The sequence below is a fragment of the Gorilla gorilla genome, chromosome 18 (genome assembly GCF_029281585.2).
Source record: "Gorilla gorilla gorilla isolate KB3781 chromosome 18, NHGRI_mGorGor1-v2.1_pri, whole genome shotgun sequence".
In the NCBI taxonomy this organism is placed as follows: Eukaryota; Metazoa; Chordata; class Mammalia; order Primates; family Hominidae; genus Gorilla; species Gorilla gorilla.
Genome location: NC_073242.2, coordinates 89,462,017 through 89,486,125, shown reverse-complemented (window position 1 = coordinate 89,486,125; position 24,109 = coordinate 89,462,017). Strand labels below are relative to the sequence as shown.

At 51.4% G+C, this 24,109-nt stretch overlaps 5 protein-coding genes, 1 long non-coding RNA gene and 2 pseudogenes across 7 annotated transcripts in view; 5 read left to right on the top strand and 3 right to left on the bottom strand.

Annotated features, from left to right (window-relative positions):
* LOC134757514 (uncharacterized) overlaps positions 1–5,940 on the bottom strand; it is a 115,026-nt gene extending 109,086 nt beyond the window's left edge. Inside the window, exons 1-3 of one of the 2 annotated variants that reach the window (XR_010131580.1) lie at positions 5,867–5,940; positions 2,206–2,321; positions 2,043–2,116 (exon numbers count right to left, since the gene is read on the bottom strand). This is a non-coding gene — a long non-coding RNA (uncharacterized lncRNA). Of the gene's footprint in view, positions 1–2,042; positions 2,117–2,205; positions 2,322–3,083; positions 3,203–5,866 lie in introns of those variants that run through there. The other variant, XR_010131579.1, reaches the window with a different exon arrangement.
* A 1,390-nt stretch (positions 5,941–7,330) lies between these two features.
* On the top strand, positions 7,331–9,463 carry NPAP1L (nuclear pore associated protein 1 like). The gene has a single exon (XM_019011612.4). The coding sequence runs from the start codon at positions 7,436–7,438 to the stop codon at positions 8,684–8,686; it is 1,251 nt and encodes a 416-aa protein (XP_018867157.4). The 5' UTR covers positions 7,331–7,435; the 3' UTR covers positions 8,687–9,463.
* Positions 9,464–11,051: 1,588 nt separating this feature from the next.
* LOC115931086 (putative UPF0607 protein ENSP00000381418) lies at positions 11,052–12,080 on the top strand (the record flags this gene model as incomplete). Its single annotated transcript, XM_055364688.2, has 1 exon — positions 11,052–12,080. A coding segment is annotated over one exon (1,029 nt), but the record flags the coding sequence as incomplete, so codon positions are not given.
* A 39-nt stretch (positions 12,081–12,119) lies between these two features.
* LOC134757477 (uncharacterized) lies at positions 12,120–14,105 on the bottom strand (annotated as a pseudogene).
* A 20-nt stretch (positions 14,106–14,125) lies between these two features.
* Positions 14,126–16,250, top strand: LOC115931082 (putative UPF0607 protein ENSP00000381418). Its single transcript, XM_055364686.2, has one exon. It carries the CDS (start codon positions 14,223–14,225, stop codon positions 15,471–15,473), a length of 1,251 nt encoding a protein of 416 aa, XP_055220661.2. The 5' UTR covers positions 14,126–14,222; the 3' UTR covers positions 15,474–16,250.
* On the bottom strand, positions 15,513–17,498 carry LOC134757476 (uncharacterized; annotated as a pseudogene).
* Positions 17,499–17,518: 20 nt separating this feature from the next.
* LOC115931087 (putative UPF0607 protein ENSP00000381418) lies at positions 17,519–19,642 on the top strand. The gene has a single exon (XM_031002948.3). It carries the CDS (start codon positions 17,616–17,618, stop codon positions 18,864–18,866), a length of 1,251 nt encoding a protein of 416 aa, XP_030858808.3. The 5' UTR covers positions 17,519–17,615; the 3' UTR covers positions 18,867–19,642.
* A 1,269-nt stretch (positions 19,643–20,911) lies between these two features.
* On the top strand, positions 20,912–23,036 carry LOC115931078 (putative UPF0607 protein ENSP00000381418). The gene has a single exon (XM_055364687.2). The coding sequence runs from the start codon at positions 21,009–21,011 to the stop codon at positions 22,257–22,259; it is 1,251 nt and encodes a 416-aa protein (XP_055220662.2). The 5' UTR covers positions 20,912–21,008; the 3' UTR covers positions 22,260–23,036.
* The last annotated feature ends 1,073 nt before the right edge of the window (positions 23,037–24,109 follow it).

The window sequence follows — 24,109 nt, the reverse complement described above, 5'->3', positions numbered from 1 at the left end:
TTGGGGAACCCTTTAGTTGTGGGTTAGTTATGGACTAACCAAGACTAGTCCACCTTACCTGAACTTTACACTGTTCCTCCAGCTGTACCTCTCTCAACAGAATAAGGTATATCCAGAGCCAAGGGGACAAGCCCACTTGAAGGTCCCTCCCCTTTCTGGATCTTGCTCCAGGTAGCTGAATCACCTTAATTCTTTTCCCTAAGGGTCCCAAGCTTGCTTTGAGATCCTCTGCATGCCTCCTGCCCAAGTCTGCCTTTCTGGGGATTACTGATATCATCAATGTATGCATGGCTTCCCCAATGGACAGCAAAGGGGTAGCTGTTTGTGGGAGTCATGGACAATACTTGGGAATGCAAGCTGGGGTTCCATACACATCCATGTGAGCACTTTGGGGTGTAGGATGAAGCAACAGCACAGAGTTGGGGTGGGAAAGAGGCCAGGTAGTGGTCTGGAGCCTGGGAACTAACTCTTCTCACACCACCATGTACCAAAACAGATTTCCAAGGTGTCTAAAAGTCTTTAATTCCTACTTAGCCTCCTAAGTCATTTATAAAAGTGAGTCTTTCATAAGACACAGCACATATATGTATTTAATTGTCTAGTAGTTTACTTTGTACCTCTTACATAATTAAACATATGACACATGGCCTGCTGTTTGCACTATTGCCTGGGGCTCCCTAAGGGTTAATTATTTGTGTAAGGAACTGAAAAATGGAAGAAAATGTTTCAAGATTAACAACCAAAAAAAAAAAAATAAAAGTCATACTAATACACAATAATTACTAAATGTTTTAGTAATAATTTACTGTGCCTTCCAGATTGACCTTCATGACTGAAGGAAGTTACTCTCACAGCTGCTTAGAGTAGCCCTCTCTAGGTATTACTTTCTGCTCAAGAAAGCTGCCTCACTGAAAGGAAAGATCTTCACCCTAATTCAGGACCATTCAGAGGGGTCTTCTGAGCTCCAGGGTTCTTGGAGGGGTGGGCAGAAACCTTGCTGTGACCTCTTCTCATCCTAACTTCTCACTCTGCCAATCTTATCTCTTTGCTTTTGCTATAGACGTGGATCCCAAGTTCACTTCTCAAGAATCTTCTTTCATGTTAATGTGTGTTTCAGACTCCTGTAAACCTTACCAACCTCAATGCTTATAATTACTATATTACTATTAGTCAGGCTCTGCCCAAGTATTATTTATAAATTGTTTTAATTCTCACAGCAATTTGATGCAGTGGTGCTCTTATTCATAAATATCCATTTTAGAGATGAGGAACCTAAAAGTTACTCAGGTCACATGGTTGAGTAACTAAGGATCACCCAGTTAATAATAAAGAAACAGGGACTTCTAGTATTAGCTTTTGGACCTGTAGTTACAGTAGGCACTCTTTAGAATTTGAACTCATATCTGTATTTGGTTTTTATTTATCTCTATTTATTCCAGTCAATTTTGGGAGGTGATTAATCTGGATCCTTCAGTATTATAGACTGAATGGATCTATCTATTCAATTGAAATAAATTGAATGGAACTATTTATTCTACGTATTGAAATGATAGCCATCGAGTCTTTTTCAAGCTTTTTCACATTTACAAGAGAGAAAAAAAAAGGAGGACAAAATGTTGGTGTATCCAGAAGAAAGAAGAAATGATGAGACATGATAAGAAAACATTGCTATATTAAGTCAGGTCCTGTGTTAAGTCCTATAATGCAAGAGAGGGCTTGGCACCCACAAGCTGGCAGTTAGGGAAAATGGTGGCAATAAGAGCACTGGTCCTATAATACCATGATTTATGGGTTCACACAGGCTGCAGACCCATTTTCATTCCTAAAATGAACTATCTTTTGAGTTATAGGTTCCTAAAGATCTTTTTATCTGATAATTGTTACATTTTACCTCCCTCAAGGAGGAATGGAGAGAATGTTATGGTGATAATTTATGGGGGCTTCTGATAGGAGGTGGTATTTGAAATGTGTCTCTATGAATGAGTAGAGGTGAGTGAACTTTTTAAACAGCTCCTGTGCACATCATAGTCTCTTACTCTTACCTCTGAGTCATGGCTTGAGATATCCCCTCTGTTTGGAAGCATCTTTAATTCCATCCTGATAATTCCACCTTTTTCTACAAAAGAGTGATGGTAAGGTAATTATTGAAGGCTGTCTTCCTTGACAACTCTCTCCATGGCCTCGTTGTTAGATGAATTGTCTTACCTTTCTATAGCTTGTCCTGCTGCTCTTACACAAATCATTAGAATGTAAGCGTTAAATGCTGTTTCCCCTACTTCACTCTCAATTTGGTGGACTTCTTTGAGCCTCAATTTTTTCATCTGTAAAATGGAAATACACTCTTAGACTAACAGGTAGCTGTTAATTTTTAAAATTATCTTCTGTAAACTCCAGGTCACAGGATATTATTCTGAAATTTTTACTCCTTTCTTTCTGCACATAATTCAAAACACTTATTAATGGAAACATACAGGATGGGCTGGGGATAAGAGTTCATTTTTCTTCTAATCTGTTCTCCAGTTTCACCTGGGATATGGCTAATAACTGACTCAGTATTGACACATGCCTCAATCTCACACTTGTTTCTCTACAGACAAAAGGGCAACCTGAGGGATACCTGTTAACAATAGCCTTTTGCTGGGAGGGAGTAAATAAAGGTATAGCCTAATGCTCTTTCAGATAAGGGAAGTCTGAGTTCTTACTTCCATAAGTAAGGATCTGACAATAAAAAAGAGAAAGAGAGAGACAGTGAGGAATACAGTCAACAATAATGTATTATATATCTCAAAACAACAAAGAGAATAAGGTTTAAATGTCTCAACTTAAAAAATGATAGGTAAGCAAGGTGATAGACAGGTAAATTAGCTTGATTTAATCATGCTACATTGTATACATATATCAAAACATCACATCATACCCCAGAAACATATACAATTATGCTTTGTCAATCAAAAATTGTATTAATAATTTGTTTTAAGTGAAAAATACAGATTCATCCAACCAGGTTCTTCTTAGCCAAGAAACAAGGCTGGCCAGGATGCTCTAACCACTTAGCTCCCACTTAGCTTCTGAAAACTCCTCACTTATTCAAGATGTGCCTCTGAGTATTCATTAGAATCTAATGCTTGTCCTAAACTTAGTGGCCTTGCAGAGAAGATGTACTCTGCAGTTTGATGCAGTTATGAGCACACTGGAAAACAATAGCTTCAGACGCCGGGGAAAATGATATCCCATTCAGCAAAAGTCCTCTGTCATCGGCTTTGTGATTGGAAATAAGGTAGGGAGCAGTTTCCCAAATACAGTATATTGCTGAGCAGATGTATAAGAATCAAAGGGAAAATGGTTGCCAGGGAGACAAGACACTCATGCCAACTCTGTCGCAGACTAATCATAAAATGTCTCCGGGGGCATTGTATAGCCACAAGCACAGACAGGAACAGAGCCAAGCCAGGGATCCAGATGTTGCCCTTGGAACTGGGCGCCCATTTCAGGGACTGGCATCTGCCTTCTGCCGAACAGAATGTGCGTGGCTGCATCTGCTCACTGCAAAAGTTAACACACACTAAAAGCAGAGGAAAGGTTGCCATAAACTAATGATTTGGCACCGTGCATAGGAAGGTATTACATATTAGATATATCTTCTGTTAACCCCGAGTTCATTTCTGCATGGCTCTTTCACAACACACAACTCACCCATATCCTGTCTCTCAGTAATTTCCATCCTGTTCATCTGAGAGCAATCTTGTTTACAAATAACACCTGAATTATTTACAACGTACCTGAGTACATTTGACACCAAAAGAGAAAAAGTTGGATGGACTAGTTTTTTCAATTAATCCAATAAAATACAGCTTTTACTTTACAGCTCTTAAAAAAAAAAAAGGACGTGATATACATTTGTGTCTGAGACTCTACTATTAAAAAACTACCTCTGATAAGAAGGGTGGGTGACGACAAGGGGTTTTCAAAGTGTTTGTTTTCACTTTCATCTACTGTCACTTGCAATGATGAGATTTTTGAACAGTAAATTATGGTATTTCAACATCTGAAGAACTTTCTTATGACCAGAGAAAAGTTCAATGAGGCGTAATTTAAACGTACACTATATCTGATTCTGTATATATGACTAGCATTTTATAGTTTACAAGACTTTTTCACTTATTTTGTATGCTATTCTTAACCTCTCTATAGCAGTTAGTTGAAAGAGGTACTATTAATCTTTTTTAAAAAAAAAATCTTGAGGACACTGAAGTCCAGAAAGGTTTAAAGGTTTCTTCAAAGTCAAAGAAGTAAAAGAGAAAGAGTTGAGACCACTATATGTATATTGTCAATTGCAAATTCTGTGTTCTTTGCATTAAAAATGATTCTATGTTTGGTTATCAAGAAACAAGGATCAAAACTTGTTTTTTACCCCACATATGAATGGCAAGATTTCACTTAGTTTTATTGAATTACAACCTTCCTACTTGTATTAGTTTTCTGCTGCTACCTAACAAATTACTACAAACTTAGCCATTTAAAATGACTCCAGGAGTCTGGGCACAGCATGGTTGAGTTGTTTTTTTCTATCTAGAGTTTCTCAGTTGTTCTCAAGACATCCATGTATCAGCAAGGCTGCATTCTCTTCTGGAGGTTCTGGGGATAAACTCCCTTCCAAGCTCATTCAAGTTTTTGGCAGGATCCAGTTCCTCACAAGACCCCATTTCCTTGCCGGCTGTCATCTGGAGGCCACCCTCACCTCTTTGAAGCTGACACATTCCTTCTCACACGCATGCTCCATGTTCAAAGCAACAACAGCGTGTCAAACCCCTCGCATCTTTTGAATTTCTTTACCTCCTTTCTGCTCCCCTATCCTGCTTTTTAAAGCTCTCATGTGATTAGAGCAGACCCACCTGGATAACCTCTGCATCTTAAGGTCAATTAAAACTGATTTGGAACTTCAATTATAACTGCAAACTTCCCTTCCAGCAGAACCTAAATTGATCTTTCATTAAATAACCAGGGTCTAAGAATCTTAGAGGAAGAAGGGCATCGTTAGGATTCTGCCCAACACACCACTCAAAATGTGGTCCTTGGGCTGGTAGCATCAACATCACATGGAAGCTTGTTAGAAATGCAGAATTTCAGGCCTCACCCCAGATGTCCTGAAACAGCAATTTATCAAGATCATCAGGAGATCCATATGCATATTAATAAGAAGCATTTGCTTCGAATGTGTGTTTTTTTTCCTTTTTTTTTTTTTTTTTTTTTTGGCAGCAGACATTGGGTTGACGGAAACAAGAAGCAAACCATTCAATTCTTTTATTCCATCTTGTGAGTGTTCTCTCCCTTTCTGACATGGAGAAAGGGGTCAGATAAGGCCAAAGGCAACTTTCTCATTCATGGCCTGAAAATGTAAGCAGAGCTACACCCTGCTGAGCTGTGGAAAGAAAAGAGATTTTTCAGAGCATTTGCAATGAAGCTTTTGATGGTTTATTACTTCTTAGCCTTCAGCATTTGTAGTGGCACTCTTTGCTGCTGAGAGTGGACAATCTTGAGAATATTATGAAATCTTTTAGTGTTTGTTTATGGTGCACGGCTGAAAAGTTTGAAACTTTAAATGAAAATAGATCCCTTTGCAGTACTGGGATAATAGTTAGAGGACAAAAATCAATTTTGTTTTAGATGGAGGGAATTATGTACCATCCAATTGTTACGATATGCTGCATTATTTAGAATGTATCTCATGGGGGCTAGCTTTCCATGAGTGCATATTGATTTCATGTCCATTTAGCTATAGACTGAGATGCAACTATAAGGAAATCTAAGTGATGTTGGTTAAGGATTTTAAACATATGCTCAGCTTCCGAGAGCTAATCAAACTTACCAGGAGAATGCTGAAAAACCTGGATGTGCCTCCACTTGGTGCCAGCATGCTCATGATGTGGCAACTCCTCTATCCTAGGTATAAAGTGGCAACTCTTCAATCGTGGGTATAAGGCAGGATAATGTAAAATGGATATAATGAAAGAATCATGAGATCAAAGTTTTTTTTTTAACTTCTTGCCTTTTAATAATATCTTTGAATATAGATGGTTTCAATTCTCCAATAACAAGATGTAGAGTGGCCAAATGGTTTTTCATGCATGTTTCCCTAGTCCAGACACCCAAGAGTATGTCACTCTCTTGGGCATAAGAAAACCTAGAGTTATATTTAGGGCATCATGTATGGTGAATAGTTGACCGAGCTGGCATGCTCACAATGACCAAATTATGCTTGTCATATTTTAATCCAATACATTGATCTACTATGAACTTGAAAATAATGTATTTGCTTTCTAGACACATTCCGGGAAGACCAGAGAAACTGACTTTTATTCATAAGGAATAATCCACTGGCAAATTTCTTTTAGGACAGACCAAAGCTGATCTAGAACATAATCTTTACATACTTGGATCCTTCCCATCAGACAAGAAAGAACATCTGGGGCGAAAGTCTCCATTAGAAGAGCCATGTGGGATGGTGCTGTGCTGACACTTGGTAGTTCCTGCCCTACATCTTTGTAGAGGACTGGAGCCCAGAGCATGCCATGGTCAACTTGTATGTTGAAGTGAAGACCTCCTTCGAGGTGTGCATGTGCTTATTACAGATATGTCATGGTGCTAAGTACACCAGGACTAGAGGAAAAAATAAGAATAGATGCTGTATCCATGATCATGAGGCACACAGGCCAGAGTGCCAGCTGTGGAATCGCACAGCCCGGGTTCAAAGCCTGGCTGGGCCATGATCACCTGAATGACCTGAGGAATGGTCTCAGGCAAACTTGTAAAAAGTGGAGACCCTGCCTGCCAGGGAAGCATGTGGTAAGAGGTGCATCCAGTCAGGTCAGGGCACTGCATCCTCTCTTGGAAACCTGTGGAGCGAGGCTGGTGGCCCTTGAGGCCACGTCAGCCATGGAGAAGGCAGGCCTGGCTCCAGGCAGCACAGAGGCACTGGAGAGCCTGGCGGGATCTGGCTGGTCCTGCGCTCTGCTTCCAGGTTCTGGCCCTGTAACCCGGGGGACAGGGCCGGCCAAGACAGGGCCACTGGGTGCCAGCCAGCACCTGGGCCAGGCGCCAGGCGGAAGCGCTCTGGCAGATCAGCCCCGCACCCCCCAACAGCCCCACAGGGGGCCCATCCAGGGCCACACACCTGCCCCCAGGAGCAGGACGTCCCTGAGGCTAGAGTCCAGGGGAACCGGTGGAAGGGTCTCACCCTTTGCCCTTTGACTCCTCTTGTAGGCACCCTCGCTGGGCTCCTAAGCACTCCTCCACACCCTAGCTCTGTCACCAGCCCCATAGTGATGTCATGAACTCCCAGATGCCCAGTGTGCACCTGGCCACAGAGAAGTGGGTGACTTAGGAGTATCCTCTCCGCTTCTCACCCTTAGTTTCGTCTGTGCACAACTCGCTCAAAATGGGCAACTCACTAAGCGTATCTTGTTCCTGGTTCCGCCGCAGGTCCTGGCCATGCCTTCGGCCACCTGCTCGTCTTGTCCGTGAGGCCTTCCCAGCTGGCCGGGCTCACCCCGCGGCTCCTGCACCTGTGCCTGCCCGGGGAATCTGGGGCCGTTTCCCATTCCTCATCAACCGTCAGCGACATCTTGGGCCTTCTTTTCCAGTCAGGTGGGATGGTGCCCCTACGAGGCTGTGTCTTATCCCTCGGAACACGGGCACCCCACAGAGGGTCCTGCCTCCTGTGGTCTGGAGCCCCCCCTCGAGGAAGAAACCTGTGCTGTCTGCTCGCAACTCCACGATGTTTGGACACCTCAGGCCCCTGAGGATCCCTTGTCTCAGAGGCAAGTTTAACCTTCAACTTCCTTCATTAGATGAGCAGGCGATCCCAGCCAGGCTCCCGAAGACGGAGATGAGGGCAGACAAGCCCAAAGAAGCAACGGAGGTGAAAGACCAGGTAGAGACCCAGGGGCAGGAGGACAATAAAAGGGGCCCCTGTGGCAATGGGGAAGCAGCCTCCACCTCTAGGCCCCTGGAGACTCAGGGAAACCTCACTTCCTCCTGGTACAATCCCAGGCCCTTGGAGGGAAACGTCCACTTCAAGAGCCTGACAGAAAACAACCAGACTGACAAGGCCCAGGTGCATGCAGTGAGTTTCTACTCCAAGGGCCATGGAGTCGCCAGTTCACACAGCCCTGCTGGAGGCATCCTTCCCTTTGGGAAGCCTGACCCACTTCCAACAGTGCTCCCTGCCCCAGTTCCGGGCTGCTCCCTGTGGCCAGAGAAGAGGGCCTTGAAGGTGCTGGGTAAAGACCACCTGCCCAGCTCTCCAGGCTTGCTGATGGTGGCGGAGGACATGCAGCCCAAGGATCCTGCAGCTCTTGGATCAAGTAGGTCTTCTCCACCCAGAGCTGCCGGCCACAGTTCCCGCAAAAGAAAACTGTCGGGGCCACCGCTGCAGCTGCAACCGACCCCTCCCCTGCAACTGAGGTGGGATAGAGACGAGGGGCCCCCACCGGCTAAGCTTCCATGTCTATCTCCTGAGGCACTGTTGGTGGGTCAGGCTTCCCAAAGAGAAGGACGCCTCCAGCAGGGCAACATGCGTAAGAACATGAGGGTGCTAAGTAGAACATCAAAATTCAGGAGACTAAGAGAGCTGCTTAGGAGGAGAAAGAAGAGACGGCAGGGCAGGCGTGGTGAACCACGCCTGTAATCCAGCACTTTGGGAGGCCCAGGCGGGCGGATCAGGAGGTCAAGAGATTGAGACCTGAGGAGCATCTCTGCCTGCACCATCTGGGAAGTGAGGAGCGCCTCTGCCTGGCTGCCGTCCTGCCTGCGAAGCGAGGAGTGCCTCTGCCCGGCCCCCTTACACTCTGGGAAGTGAGGAGCGCTTCTGCCTGGCCACTGCCCTGTCTGGGAAGTGAGGAGTGCCTCTACCCAGCTGCCCACCATCTGGGAATGGAGAAGGAGCACCGCCTCTGCCCGGCCTCCACCCCATCTGGGAAGTGACGAGCACCTCTGCCCGGCCGCCTCACCGTATGGGAAGTCAGGAGCGCCTCTGCCCAGCCGCCCTGTCTGGGAAGTAACGAGCGCCTCTGCCTCGCCGCCGTCCCGTCTGCAAAGTGAGGCTTGCCTCTGCCCGGCCTCCTCACCGTCTGGGAAATGAGGAGCGCCTCTGCCCGGCCACTGGCCACTGTCCCATCTGGGAAGTGAGGAGCGCTTCTGCCCAGCCACCGCCCTGTCTGGAAAGTGAGGAGCACCTCTGCCCGGCCCCCTCACCCTTTGTAAGGGAGGAGTGCCTCTGCCCAGCCCCTGCACCGTCTGGGAAGTGAGGAGCGCCTCTGCCCGGCCCCCTCACCACCTGGGAAGTGAGGAGCGTCTCTGCCCAGCCGCTGTGCAACCTTCCACGTGTGAAGTGACAGCCTTGTGTGTGATCTTTCTGCCCTCCCCAAGTTTGCATTTTTGACATTAAAGTTTACTTTGTAATTAAAAAAAAGGAGATCGAGATCATTCTGGCCAACATGGTGAAACTCCATCTCTACTAAAAATACAAAAATTAGGCGGGCATGGTGGCTTGTGCCTGTAGTCCCAGCTACTCGGGAGGCTGAGGCAGGAGAATGGCTTTAACCCGGGAGGTGGAGGTTGCAGTGAGCCGAGATCGCACCACTGCACTCCAGCCTGGTGACAGAGCAAGACTCCGTCCTGAAACGATGTTGTAATTGAGAGCAGGATGGTCTTTTGGGACAGGAGGAACAAGAGGTTCTGGTTACCACTCTTCAATCAGTTCTTCTTTTTCCTTGACTGTAAGATCAGATCGTTCTTGTAATTTGTAAGTCTTAGAGAAAAGAAGTCTGATTATCCAGAGTATGAGAATCCCTTCCAAAATAAGATGGTAAGCAGGAGCCTCGTAAAGCGCCTGTACCATCTCCACCAGAACCCACCGCTGCGTGGCGGTCCCCATAGTTAGCCGCTTCCTTCCCGAGGTCAAAGTTCTAATTAAACTTTGTAGCTAATCATAAAATGAATAGCTGATGAGAAAAAAAGGGAGCTACTAGATCAGAAAGTATTTGAATTCATGATGTGACTGTGTATATACTGATGTCAGAAGTGTGGATGAAGTGAGGGGGCAAAGGATTGAATGCAGAAAGAAACCACAGGACCCTTTTAACAGGTTAGAGCCAGAAAGATCTAGCATTCATTTTGAAAAAGTGACACGTCTCACATAGTATATATGCTATGAAACATTGTATAATGTATTAGTAACTGCTCCATTATTTCTTACATATATTAGATATGCTAGGATTATTTTCATGTATTATATGAAGCTTAGTGGCCCTTGAGGCCACGGCAGCCATGGAGAAGGCAGGCCTGGCTCCAGGCAGCACAGAGGCACTGGAGAGCCTGGCGGGATCTGGCTGGTCCTGCGCTCTGCTTCCAGGTTCTGGCCCTGTAACCCGGGGGACAGGGCCGGCCAAGACAGGGCCACTGGGTGCCAGCCAGCACCTGGGCCAGGCGCCAGGCGGAAGCGCTCTGGCAGATCAGCCCCGCACCCCCCAACAGCCCCACAGGGGGCCCATCCAGGGCCACACACCTGCCCCCAGGAGCAGGACGTCCCTGAGGCTAGAGTCCAGGGGAACCGGTGGAAGGGTCTCACCCTTTGCCCTTTGACTCCTCTTGTAGGCACCCTCGCTGGGCTCCTAAGCACTCCTCCACACCCTAGCTCTGTCACCAGCCCCATAGTGATGTCATAAACTCCCAGATGCCCAGTGTGCACCTGGCCACAGAGAAGTGGGTGACTTAGGAGTATCCTCTCCGCTTCTCACCCTTAGTTTCGTCTGTGCACAACTCGCTCAAAATGGGCAACTCACTAAGCGTATCTTGTTCCTGGTTCCGCCGCAGGTCCTGGCCATGCCTTCGGCCACCTGCTCGTCTTGTCCGTGAGGCCTTCCCAGCTGGCCGGGCTCACCCCGCGGCTCCTGCACCTGTGCCTGCCCGGGGAATCTGGGGCCGTTTCCCATTCCTCATCAACCGTCAGCGACATCTTGGGCCTTCTTTTCCAGTCAGGTGGGATGGTGCCCCTACGAGGCTGTGTCTTTATCCCTCGGAACACGGGCACCCCACAGAGGGTCCTGCCTCCTGTGGTCTGGAGCCCCCCCTCGAGGAAGAAACCTGTGCTGTCTGCTCGCAACTCCACGATGTTTGGACACCTCAGGCCCCTGAGGATCCCTTGTCTCAGAGGCAAGTTTAACCTTCAACTTCCTTCATTAGATGAGCAGGCGATCCCAGCCAGGCTCCCGAAGACGGAGATGAGGGCAGACAAGCCCAAAGAGGCAACGGAGGTGAAAGACCAGGTAGAGACCCAGGGGCAGGAGGACAATAAAAGGGGCCCCTGTGGCAATGGGGAAGCAGCCTCCACCTCTAGGCCCCTGGAGACTCAGGGAAACCTCACTTCCTCCTGGTACAATCCCAGGCCCTTGGAGGGAAACGTCCACTTCAAGAGCCTGACAGAAAACAACCAGACTGACAAGGCCCAGGTGCATGCAGTGAGTTTCTACTCCAAGGGCCATGGAGTCGCCAGTTCACACAGCCCTGCTGGAGGCATCCTTCCCTTTGGGAAGCCTGACCCACTTCCAACAGTGCTCCCTGCCCCAGTTCCGGGCTGCTCCCTGTGGCCAGAGAAGAGGGCCTTGAAGGTGCTGGGTAAAGACCACCTGCCCAGCTCTCCAGGCTTGCTGATGGTGGCGGAGGACATGCAGCCCAAGGATCCTGCAGCTCTTGGATCAAGTAGGTCTTCTCCACCCAGAGCTGCCGGCCACAGTTCCCGCAAAAGAAAACTGTCGGGGCCACCGCTGCAGCTGCAACCGACCCCTCCCCTGCAACTGAGGTGGGATAGAGACGAGGGGCCCCCACCGGCTAAGCTTCCATGTCTATCTCCTGAGGCACTGTTGGTGGGTCAGGCTTCCCAAAGAGAAGGACGCCTCCAGCAGGGCAACATGCGTAAGAACATGAGGGTGCTAAGTAGAACATCAAAATTCAGGAGACTAAGAGAGCTGCTTAGGAGGAGAAAGAAGAGACGGCAGGGCAGGCGTGGTGAACCACGCCTGTAATCCAGCACTTTGGGAGGCCCAGGCGGGCGGATCAGGAGGTCAAGAGATTGAGACCTGAGGAGCATCTCTGCCTGCACCATCTGGGAAGTGAGGAGCGCCTCTGCCTGGCTGCCGTCCTGCCTGCGAAGCGAGGAGTGCCTCTGCCCGGCCCCCTTACACTCTGGGAAGTGAGGAGCGCTTCTGCCTGGCCACTGCCCTGTCTGGGAAGTGAGGAGTGCCTCTACCCAGCTGCCCACCATCTGGGAATGGAGAAGGAGCACCGCCTCTGCCCGGCCTCCACCCCATCTGGGAAGTGACGAGCACCTCTGCCCGGCCGCCTCACCGTATGGGAAGTCAGGAGCGCCTCTGCCCAGCCGCCCTGTCTGGGAAGTAACGAGCGCCTCTGCCTCGCCGCCGTCCCGTCTGCAAAGTGAGGCTTGCCTCTGCCCGGCCTCCTCACCGTCTGGGAAATGAGGAGCGCCTCTGCCCGGCCACTGGCCACTGTCCCATCTGGGAAGTGAGGAGCGCTTCTGCCCAGCCACCGCCCTGTCTGGAAAGTGAGGAGCACCTCTGCCCGGCCCCCTCACCCTTTGTAAGGGAGGAGTGCCTCTGCCCAGCCCCTGCACCGTCTGGGAAGTGAGGAGCGCCTCTGCCCGGCCCCCTCACCACCTGGGAAGTGAGGAGCGTCTCTGCCCAGCCGCTGTGCAACCTTCCACGTGTGAAGTGACAGCCTTGTGTGTGATCTTTCTGCCCTCCCCAAGTTTGCATTTTTGACATTAAAGTTTACTTTGTAATTAAAAAAAAGGAGATCGAGATCATTCTGGCCAACATGGTGAAACTCCATCTCTACTAAAAATACAAAAATTAGGCGGGCATGGTGGCTTGTGCCTGTAGTCCCAGCTACTCGGGAGGCTGAGGCAGGAGAATGGCTTTAACCCGGGAGGTGGAGGTTGCAGTGAGCCGAGATCGCACCACTGCACTCCAGCCTGGTGACAGAGCAAGACTCCGTCCTGAAACGATGTTGTAATTGAGAGCAGGATGGTCTTTTGGGACAGGAGGAACAAGAGGTTCTGGTTACCACTCTTCAATCAGTTCTTCTTTTTCCTTGACTGTAAGATCAGATCGTTCTTGTAATTTGTAAGTCTTAGAGAAAAGAAGTCTGATTATCCAGAGTATGAGAATCCCTTCCAAAATAAGATGGTAAGCAGGAGCCTCGTAAAGCGCCTGTACCATCTCCACCAGAACCCACCGCTGCGTGGCGGTCCCCATAGTTAGCCGCTTCCTTCCCGAGGTCAAAGTTCTAATTAAACTTTGTAGCTAATCATAAAATGAATAGCTGATGAGAAAAAAAGGGAGCTACTAGATCAGAAAGTATTTGAATTCATGATGTGACTGTGTATATACTGATGTCAGAAGTGTGGATGAAGTGAGGGGGCAAAGGATTGAATGCAGAAAGAAACCACAGGACCCTTTTAACAGGTTAGAGCCAGAAAGATCTAGCATTCATTTTGAAAAAGTGACACGTCTCACATAGTATATATGCTATGAAACATTGTATAATGTATTAGTAACTGCTCCATTATTTCTTACATATATTAGATATGCTAGGATTATTTTCATGTATTATATGAAGCTTAGTGGCCCTTGAGGCCACGGCAGCCATGGAGAAGGCAGGCCTGGCTCCAGGCAGCACAGAGGCACTGGAGAGCCTGGCGGGATCTGGCTGGTCCTGCGCTCTGCTTCCAGGTTCTGGCCCTGTAACCCGGGGGACAGGGCCGGCCAAGACAGGGCCACTGGGTGCCAGCCAGCACCTGGGCCAGGCGCCAGGCGGAAGCGCTCTGGCAGATCAGCCCCGCACCCCCCAACAGCCCCACAGGGGGCCCATCCAGGGCCACACACCTGCCCCCAGGAGCAGGACGTCCCTGAGGCTAGAGTCCAGGGGAACCGGTGGAAGGGTCTCACCCTTTGCCCTTTGACTCCTCTTGTAGGCACCCTCGCTGGGCTCCTAAGCACTCCTCCACACCCTAGCTCTGTCACCAGCCCCATAGTGATGTCATAAACTCCCAGATGCCCAGTGTGCACCTGGCCACAGAGAAGTGGGTGACTTAGGAGTATCCTCTCCGCTTCTCACCCTTAGTTTCGTCTGTGCACAACTCGCTCAAAATGGGCAACTCACTAAGCGTATCTTGTTCCTGGTTCCGCCGCAGGTCCTGGCCATGCCTTCGGCCACCTGCTCGTCTTGTCCGTGAGGCCTTCCCAGCTGGCCGGGCTCACCCCGCGGCTCCTGCACCTGTGCCTGCCCGGGGAATCTGGGGCCGTTTCCCATTCCTCATCAACCGTCAGCGACATCTTGGGCCTTCTTTTCCAGTCAGGTGGGATGGTGCCCCTACGAGGCTGTGTCTTATCCCTCGGAACACGGGCACCCCACAGAGGGTCCTGCCTCCTGTGGTCTGGAGCCCCCCCTCGAGGAAGAAACCTGTGCTGTCTGCTCGCAACTCCACGATGTTTGGACACCTCAGGCCCCTGAGGATCCCTTGTCTCAGAGGCAAGTTTAACCTTCAACTTTCTTCATTAGATGAGCAGGCGATCCCAGCCAGGCTCCCGAAGACGGAGATGAGGGCAGACAAGCCCAAAGAGGCAACGGAGGTGAAAGACCAGGTAGCTACCCAGGGGCAGGAGGACAATAAAAGGGGCCCCTGTGGCAATGGGGAAGCAGCCTCCACCTCTAGGCCCCTGGAGACTCAGGGAAACCTCACTTCCTCCTGGTACAATCCCAGGCCCTTGGAGGGAAACGTCCACTTCAAGAGCCTGACAGAAAACAACCAGACTGACAAGGCCCAGGTGCATGCAGTGAGTTTCTACTCCAAGGGCCATGGAGTCGCCAGTTCACACAGCCCTGCTGGAGGCATCCTTCCCTTTGGGAAGCCTGACCCACTTCCAACAGTGCTCCCTGCCCCAGTTCCGGGCTGCTCCCTGTGGCCAGAGAAGAGGGCCTTGAAGGTGCTGGGTAAAGACCACCTGCCCAGCTCTCCAGGCTTGCTGATGGTGGGGGAGGACATGCAGCCCAAGGATCCTGCAGCTCTTGGATCAAGTAGGTCTTCTCCACCCAGAGCTGCCGGCCACAGTTCCCGCAAAAGAAAACTGTCGGGGCCACCGCTGCAGCTGCAACCGACCCCTCCCCTGCAACTGAGGTGGGATAGAGACGAGGGGCCCCCACCGGCTAAGCTTCCATGTCTATCTCCTGAGGCACTGTTGGTGGGTCAGGCTTCCCAAAGAGAAGGACGCCTCCAGCAGGGCAACATGCGTAAGAACATGAGGGTGCTAAGTAGAACATCAAAATTCAGGAGACTAAGAGAGCTGCTTAGGAGGAGAAAGAAGAGACGGCAGGGCAGGCGTGGTGAACCACGCCTGTAATCCAGCACTTTGGGAGGCCCAGGCGGGCGGATCAGGAGGTCAAGAGATTGAGACCTGAGGAGCATCTCTGCCTGCACCATCTGGGAAGTGAGGAGCGCCTCTGCCTGGCTGCCGTCCTGCCTGCGAAGCGAGGAGTGCCTCTGCCCGGCCCCCTTACACTCTGGGAAGTGAGGAGCGCTTCTGCCTGGCCACTGCCCTGTCTGGGAAGTGAGGAGTGCCTCTACCCAGCTGCCCACCATCTGGGAATGGAGAAGGAGCACCGCCTCTGCCCGGCCTCCACCCCATCTGGGAAGTGACGAGCACCTCTGCCCGGCCGCCTCACCGTATGGGAAGTCAGGAGCGCCTCTGCCCAGCCGCCCTGTCTGGGAAGTAACGAGCGCCTCTGCCTCGCCGCCGTCCCGTCTGCAAAGTGAGGCTTGCCTCTGCCCGGCCTCCTCACCGTCTGGGAAATGAGGAGCGCCTCTGCCCGGCCACTGGCCACTGTCCCATCTGGGAAGTGAGGAGCGCTTCTGCCCAGCCACCGCCCTGTCTGGAAAGTGAGGAGCACCTCTGCCCGGCCCCCTCACCCTTTGTAAGGGAGGAGTGCCTCTGCCCAGCCCCTGCACCGTCTGGGAAGTGAGGAGCGCCTCTGCCCGGCCCCCTCACCACCTGGGAAGTGAGGAGCGTCTCTGCCCAGCCGCTGTGCAACCTTCCACGTGTGAAGTGACAGCCTTGTGTGTGATCTTTCTGCCCTCCCCAAGTTTGCATTTTTGACATTAAAGTTTACTTTGTAATTAAAAAAAAGGAGATCGAGATCATTCTGGCCAACATGGTGAAACTCCATCTCTACTAAAAATACAAAAATTAGGCGGGCATGGTGGCTTGTGCCTGTAGTCCCAGCTACTCGGGAGGCTGAGGCAGGAGAATGGCTTTAACCCGGGAGGTGGAGGTTGCAGTGAGCCGAGATCGCACCACTGCACTCCAGCCTGGTGACAGAGCAAGACTCCGTCCTGAAACGATGTTGTAATTGAGAGCAGGATGGTCTTTTGGGACAGGAGGAACAAGAGGTTCTGGTTACCACTCTTCAATCAGTTCTTCTTTTTCCTTGACTGTAAGATCAGATCGTTCTTGTAATTTGTAAGTCTTAGAGAAAAGAAGTCTGATTATCCAGAGTATGAGAATCCCTTCCAAAATAAGATGGTAAGCAGGAGCCTCGTAAAGCGCCTGTACCATCTCCACCAGAACCCACCGCTGCGTGGCGGTCCCCATAGTTAGCCGCTTCCTTCCCGAGGTCAAAGTTCTAATTAAACTTTGTAGCTAATCATAAAATGAATAGCTGATGAGAAAAAAAGGGAGCTACTAGATCAGAAAGTATTTGAATTCATGATGTGACTGTGTATATACTGATGTCAGAAGTGTGGATGAAGTGAGGGGGCAAAGGATTGAATGCAGAAAGAAACCACAGGACCCTTTTAACAGGTTAGAGCCAGAAAGATCTAGCATTCATTTTGAAAAAGTGACACGTCTCACATAGTATATATGCTATGAAACATTGTATAATGTATTAGTAACTGCTCCATTATTTCTTACATATATTAGATATGCTAGGATTATTTTCATGTATTATATGAAGCTTAGTGGCCCTTGAGGCCACGGCAGCCATGGAGAAGGCAGGCCTGGCTCCAGGCAGCACAGAGGCACTGGAGAGCCTGGCGGGATCTGGCTGGTCCTGCGCTCTGCTTCCAGGTTCTGGCCCTGTAACCCGGGGGACAGGGCCGGCCAAGACAGGGCCACTGGGTGCCAGCCAGCACCTGGGCCAGGCGCCAGGCGGAAGCGCTCTGGCAGATCAGCCCCGCACCCCCCAACAGCCCCACAGGGGGCCCATCCAGGGCCACACACCTGCCCCCAGGAGCAGGACGTCCCTGAGGCTAGAGTCCAGGGGAACCGGTGGAAGGGTCTCACCCTTTGCCCTTTGACTCCTCTTGTAGGCACCCTCGCTGGGCTCCTAAGCACTCCTCCACACCCTAGCTCTGTCACCAGCCCCATAGTGATGTCATAAACTCCCAGATGCCCAGTGTGCACCTGGCCACAGAGAAGTGGGTGACTTAGGAGTATCCTCTCCGCTTCTCACCCTTAGTTTCGTCTGTGCACAACTCGCTCAAAATGGGCAACTCACTAAGCGTATCTTGTTCCTGGTTCCGCCGCAGGTCCTGGCCATGCCTTCGGCCACCTGCTCGTCTTGTCCGTGAGGCCTTCCCAGCTGGCCGGGCTCACCCCGCGGCTCCTGCACCTGTGCCTGCCCGGGGAATCTGGGGCCGTTTCCCATTCCTCATCAACCGTCAGCGACATCTTGGGCCTTCTTTTCCAGTCAGGTGGGATGGTGCCCCTACGAGGCTGTGTCTTATCCCTCGGAACACGGGCACCCCACAGAGGGTCCTGCCTCCTGTGGTCTGGAGCCCCCCCTCGAGGAAGAAACCTGTGCTGTCTGCTCGCAACTCCACGATGTTTGGACACCTCAGGCCCCTGAGGATCCCTTGTCTCAGAGGCAAGTTTAACCTTCAACTTTCTTCATTAGATGAGCAGGCGATCCCAGCCAGGCTCCCGAAGACGGAGATGAGGGCAGACAAGCCCAAAGAGGCAACGGAGGTGAAAGACCAGGTAGCTACCCAGGGGCAGGAGGACAATAAAAGGGGCCCCTGTGGCAATGGGGAAGCAGCCTCCACCTCTAGGCCCCTGGAGACTCAGGGAAACCTCACTTCCTCCTGGTACAATCCCAGGCCCTTGGAGGGAAACGTCCACTTCAAGAGCCTGACAGAAAACAACCAGACTGACAAGGCCCAGGTGCATGCAGTGAGTTTCTACTCCAAGGGCCATGGAGTCGCCAGTTCACACAGCCCTGCTGGAGGCATCCTTCCCTTTGGGAAGCCTGACCCACTTCCAACAGTGCTCCCTGCCCCAGTTCCGGGCTGCTCCCTGTGGCCAGAGAAGAGGGCCTTGAAGGTGCTGGGTAAAGACCACCTGCCCAGCTCTCCAGGCTTGCTGATGGTGGGGGAGGACATGCAGCCCAAGGATCCTGCAGCTCTTGGATCAAGTAGGTCTTCTCCACCCAGAGCTGCCGGCCACAGTTCCCGCAAAAGAAAACTGTCGGGGCCACCGCTGCAGCTGCAACCGACCCCTCCCCTGCAACTGAGGTGGGATAGAGACGAGGGGCCCCCACCGGCTAAGCTTCCATGTCTATCTCCTGAGGCACTGTTGGTGGGTCAGGCTTCCCAAAGAGAAGGACGCCTCCAGCAGGGCAACATGCGTAAGAACATGAGGGTGCTAAGTAGAACATCAAAATTCAGGAGACTAAGAGAGCTGCTTAGGAGGAGAAAGAAGAGACGGCAGGGCAGGCGTGGTGAACCACGCCTGTAATCCAGCACTTTGGGAGGCCCAGGCGGGCGGATCAGGAGGTCAAGAGATTGAGACCTGAGGAGCATCTCTGCCTGCACCATCTGGGAAGTGAGGAGCGCCTCTGCCTGGCTGCCGTCCTGCCTGCGAAGCGAGGAGTGCCTCTGCCCGGCCCCCTTACACTCTGGGAAGTGAGGAGCGCTTCTGCCTGGCCACTGCCCTGTCTGGGAAGTGAGGAGTGCCTCTACCCAGCTGCCCACCATCTGGGAATGGAGAAGGAGCACCGCCTCTGCCCGGCCTCCACCCCATCTGGGAAGTGACGAGCACCTCTGCCCGGCCGCCTCACCGTATGGGAAGTCAGGAGCGCCTCTGCCCAGCCGCCCTGTCTGGGAAGTAACGAGCGCCTCTGCCTCGCCGCCGTCCCGTCTGCAAAGTGAGGCTTGCCTCTGCCCGGCCTCCTCACCGTCTGGGAAATGAGGAGCGCCTCTGCCCGGCCACTGGCCACTGTCCCATCTGGGAAGTGAGGAGCGCTTCTGCCCAGCCACCGCCCTGTCTGGAAAGTGAGGAGCACCTCTGCCCGGCCCCCTCACCCTTTGTAAGGGAGGAGTGCCTCTGCCCAGCCCCTGCACCGTCTGGGAAGTGAGGAGCGCCTCTGCCCGGCCCCCTCACCACCTGGGAAGTGAGGAGCGTCTCTGCCCAGCCGCTGTGCAACCTTCCACGTGTGAAGTGACAGCCTTGTGTGTGATCTTTCTGCCCTCCCCAAGTTTGCATTTTTGACATTAAAGTTTACTTTGTAATTAAAAAAAAGGAGATCGAGATCATTCTGGCCAACATGGTGAAACTCCATCTCTACTAAAAATACAAAAATTAGGCGGGCATGGTGGCTTGTGCCTGTAGTCCCAGCTACTCGGGAGGCTGAGGCAGGAGAATGGCTTTAACCCGGGAGGTGGAGGTTGCAGTGAGCCGAGATCGCACCACTGCACTCCAGCCTGGTGACAGAGCAAGACTCCGTCCTGAAACGATGTTGTAATTGAGAGCAGGATGGTCTTTTGGGACAGGAGGAACAAGAGGTTCTGGTTACCACTCTTCAATCAGTTCTTCTTTTTCCTTGACTGTAAGATCAGATCGTTCTTGTAATTTGTAAGTCTTAGAGAAAAGAAGTCTGATTATCCAGAGTATGAGAATCCCTTCCAAAATAAGATGGTAAGCAGGAGCCTCGTAAAGCGCCTGTACCATCTCCACCAGAACCCACCGCTGCGTGGCGGTCCCCATAGTTAGCCGCTTCCTTCCCGAGGTCAAAGTTCTAATTAAACTTTGTAGCTAATCATAAAATGAATAGCTGATGAGAAAAAAAGGGAGCTACTAGATCAGAAAGTATTTGAATTCATGATGTGACTGTGTATATACTGATGTCAGAAGTGTGGATGAAGTGAGGGGGCAAAGGATTGAATGCAGAAAGAAACCACAGGACCCTTTTAACAGGTTAGAGCCAGAAAGATCTAGCATTCATTTTGAAAAAGTGACACGTCTCACATAGTATATATGCTATGAAACATTGTATAATGTATTAGTAACTGCTCCATTATTTCTTACATATATTAGATATGCTAGGATTATTTTCATGTATTATATGAAGCTTAGTGGCCCTTGAGGCCACGGCAGCCATGGAGAAGGCAGGCCTGGCTCCAGGCAGCACAGAGGCACTGGAGAGCCTGGCGGGATCTGGCTGGTCCTGCGCTCTGCTTCCAGGTTCTGGCCCTGTAACCCGGGGGACAGGGCCGGCCAAGACAGGGCCACTGGGTGCCAGCCAGCACCTGGGCCAGGCGCCAGGCGGAAGCGCTCTGGCAGATCAGCCCCGCACCCCCCAACAGCCCCACAGGGGGCCCATCCAGGGCCACACACCTGCCCCCAGGAGCAGGACGTCCCTGAGGCTAGAGTCCAGGGGAACCGGTGGAAGGGTCTCACCCTTTGCCCTTTGACTCCTCTTGTAGGCACCCTCGCTGGGCTCCTAAGCACTCCTCCACACCCTAGCTCTGTCACCAGCCCCATAGTGATGTCATAAACTCCCAGATGCCCAGTGTGCACCTGGCCACAGAGAAGTGGGTGACTTAGGAGTATCCTCTCCGCTTCTCACCCTTAGTTTCGTCTGTGCACAACTCGCTCAAAATGGGCAACTCACTAAGCGTATCTTGTTCCTGGTTCCGCCGCAGGTCCTGGCCATGCCTTCGGCCACCTGCTCGTCTTGTCCGTGAGGCCTTCCCAGCTGGCTGGGCTCACCCCGCGGCTCCTGCACCTGTGCCTGCCCGGGGAATCTGGGGCCGTTTCCCATTCCTCATCAACCGTCAGCGACATCTTGGGCCTTCTTTTCCAGTCAGGTGGGATGGTGCCCCTACGAGGCTGTGTCTTATCCCTCGGAACACGGGCACCCCACAGAGGGTCCTGCCTCCTGTGGTCTGGAGCCCCCCCTCGAGGAAGAAACCTGTGCTGTCTGCTCGCAACTCCACGATGTTTGGACACCTCAGGCCCCTGAGGATCCCTTGTCTCAGAGGCAAGTTTAACCTTCAACTTCCTTCATTAGATGAGCAGGCGATCCCAGCCAGGCTCCCGAAGACGGAGATGAGGGCAGACAAGCCCAAAGAGGCAACAGAGGTGAAAGACCAGGTAGCTACCCAGGGGCAGGAGGACAATAAAAGGGGCCCCTGTGGCAATGGGGAAGCAGCCTCCACCTCTAGGCCCCTGGAGACTCAGGGAAACCTCACTTCCTCCTGGTACAATCCCAGGCCCTTGGAGGGAAACGTCCACTTCAAGAGCCTGACAGAAAACAACCAGACTGACAAGGCCCAGGTGCATGCAGTGAGTTTCTACTCCAAGGGCCATGGAGTCGCCAGTTCACACAGCCCTGCTGGAGGCATCCTTCCCTTTGGGAAGCCTGACCCACTTCCAACAGTGCTCCCTGCCCCAGTTCCGGGCTGCTCCCTGTGGCCAGAGAAGAGGGCCTTGAAGGTGCTGGGTAAAGACCACCTGCCCAGCTCTCCAGGCTTGCTGATGGTGGCGGAGGACATGCAGCCCAAGGATCCTGCAGCTCTTGGATCAAGTAGGTCTTCTCCACCCAGAGCTGCCGGCCACAGTTCCCGCAAAAGAAAACTGTCGGGGCCACCGCTGCAGCTGCAACCGACCCCTCCCCTGCAACTGAGGTGGGATAGAGACGAGGGGCCCCCACCGGCTAAGCTTCCATGTCTATCTCCTGAGGCACTGTTGGTGGGTCAGGCTTCCCAAAGAGAAGGACGCCTCCAGCAGGGCAACATGCGTAAGAACATGAGGGTGCTAAGTAGAACATCAAAATTCAGGAGACTAAGAGAGCTGCTTAGGAGGAGAAAGAAGAGACGGCAGGGCAGGCGTGGTGAACCACGCCTGTAATCCAGCACTTTGGGAGGCCCAGGCGGGCGGATCAGGAGGTCAAGAGATTGAGACCTGAGGAGCATCTCTGCCTGCACCATCTGGGAAGTGAGGAGCGCCTCTGCCTGGCTGCCGTCCTGCCTGCGAAGCGAGGAGTGCCTCTGCCCGGCCCCCTTACACTCTGGGAAGTGAGGAGCGCTTCTGCCTGGCCACTGCCCTGTCTGGGAAGTGAGGAGTGCCTCTACCCAGCTGCCCACCATCTGGGAATGGAGAAGGAGCACCGCCTCTGCCCGGCCTCCACCCCATCTGGGAAGTGACGAGCACCTCTGCCCGGCCGCCTCACCGTATGGGAAGTCAGGAGCGCCTCTGCCCAGCCGCCCTGTCTGGGAAGTAACGAGCGCCTCTGCCTCGCCGCCGTCCCGTCTGCAAAGTGAGGCGTGCCTCTGCCCGGCCTCCTCACCGTCTGGGAAATGAGGAGCGCCTCTGCCCGGCCACTGGCCACTGTCCCATCTGGGAAGTGAGGAGCGCTTCTGCCCAGCCACCGCCCTGTCTGGAAAGTGAGGAGCACCTCTGCCCGGCCCCCTCACCCTTTGTAAGGGAGGAGTGCCTCTGCCCAGCCCCTGCACCGTCTGGGAAGTGAGGAGCGCCTCTGCCCGGCCCCCTCACCACCTGGGAAGTGAGGAGCGTCTCTGCCCAGCCGCTGTGCAACCTTCCACGTGTGAAGTGACAGCCTTGTGTGTGATCTTTCTGCCCTCCCCAAGTTTGCATTTTTGACATTAAAGTTTACTTTGTAATTAAAAAAAAGGAGATCGAGATCATTCTGGCCAACATGGTGAAACTCCATCTCTACTAAAAATACAAAAATTAGGCGGGCATGGTGGCTTGTGCCTGTAGTCCCAGCTACTCGGGAGGCTGAGGCAGGAGAATGGCTTTAACCCGGGAGGTGGAGGTTGCAGTGAGCCGAGATCGCACCACTGCACTCCAGCCTGGTGACAGAGCAAGACTCCGTCCTGAAACGATGTTGTAATTGAGAGCAGGATGGTCTTTTGGGACAGGAGGAACAAGAGGTTCTGGTTACCACTCTTCAATCAGTTCTTCTTTTTCCTTGACTGTAAGATCAGATCGTTCTTGTAATTTGTAAGTCTTAGAGAAAAGAAGTCTGATTATCCAGAGTATGAGAATCCCTTCCAAAATAAGATGGTAAGCAGGAGCCTCGTAAAGCGCCTGTACCATCTCCACCAGAACCCACCGCTGCGTGGCGGTCGCCATAGTTAGCCGCTTCCTTCCCGAGGTCAAAGTTCTAATTAAACTTTGTAGCTAATGATAAAATGAATAGCCGATGAGAAAAAAAGGGAGCTACTAGATCAGAAAGTATTTGAATTTATGATGTGACTGTGTATATACTGATGTCAGAAGTGTGGATGAAGTGAGGGGGCAAAGGATTGAATGCAGAAAGAAACCACAGGACCCTTTTAACAGGTTAGAGCCAGAAAGATCTAGCATTCATTTTGAAAAAGTGACACGTCTCACATAGTATATATGCTATGAAACATTGTATAATGTATTAGTAACTGCTCCATTATTTCTTACATATATTAGATATGCTAGGATTATTTTCATGTATTATATGAAGCTTAGTAGAAATTTCTTCTTTGATTTCTGATTTTCTCCCTCATGGTAATGTGTCCAAAACTGAAATGGGAATGCCCCACTAATACACATAGTACTAATAACAATGAGCTAAAATTATTACATTTAAGAAAATTTATTGCATGCCACTTCTCTGCCAGAAGCCATGCCAGGTGCTATGGATACAAAAATGAATAAGCCTTTTTTTCTAGGAGCTTGTAGACAATTATAAAATAATGTGA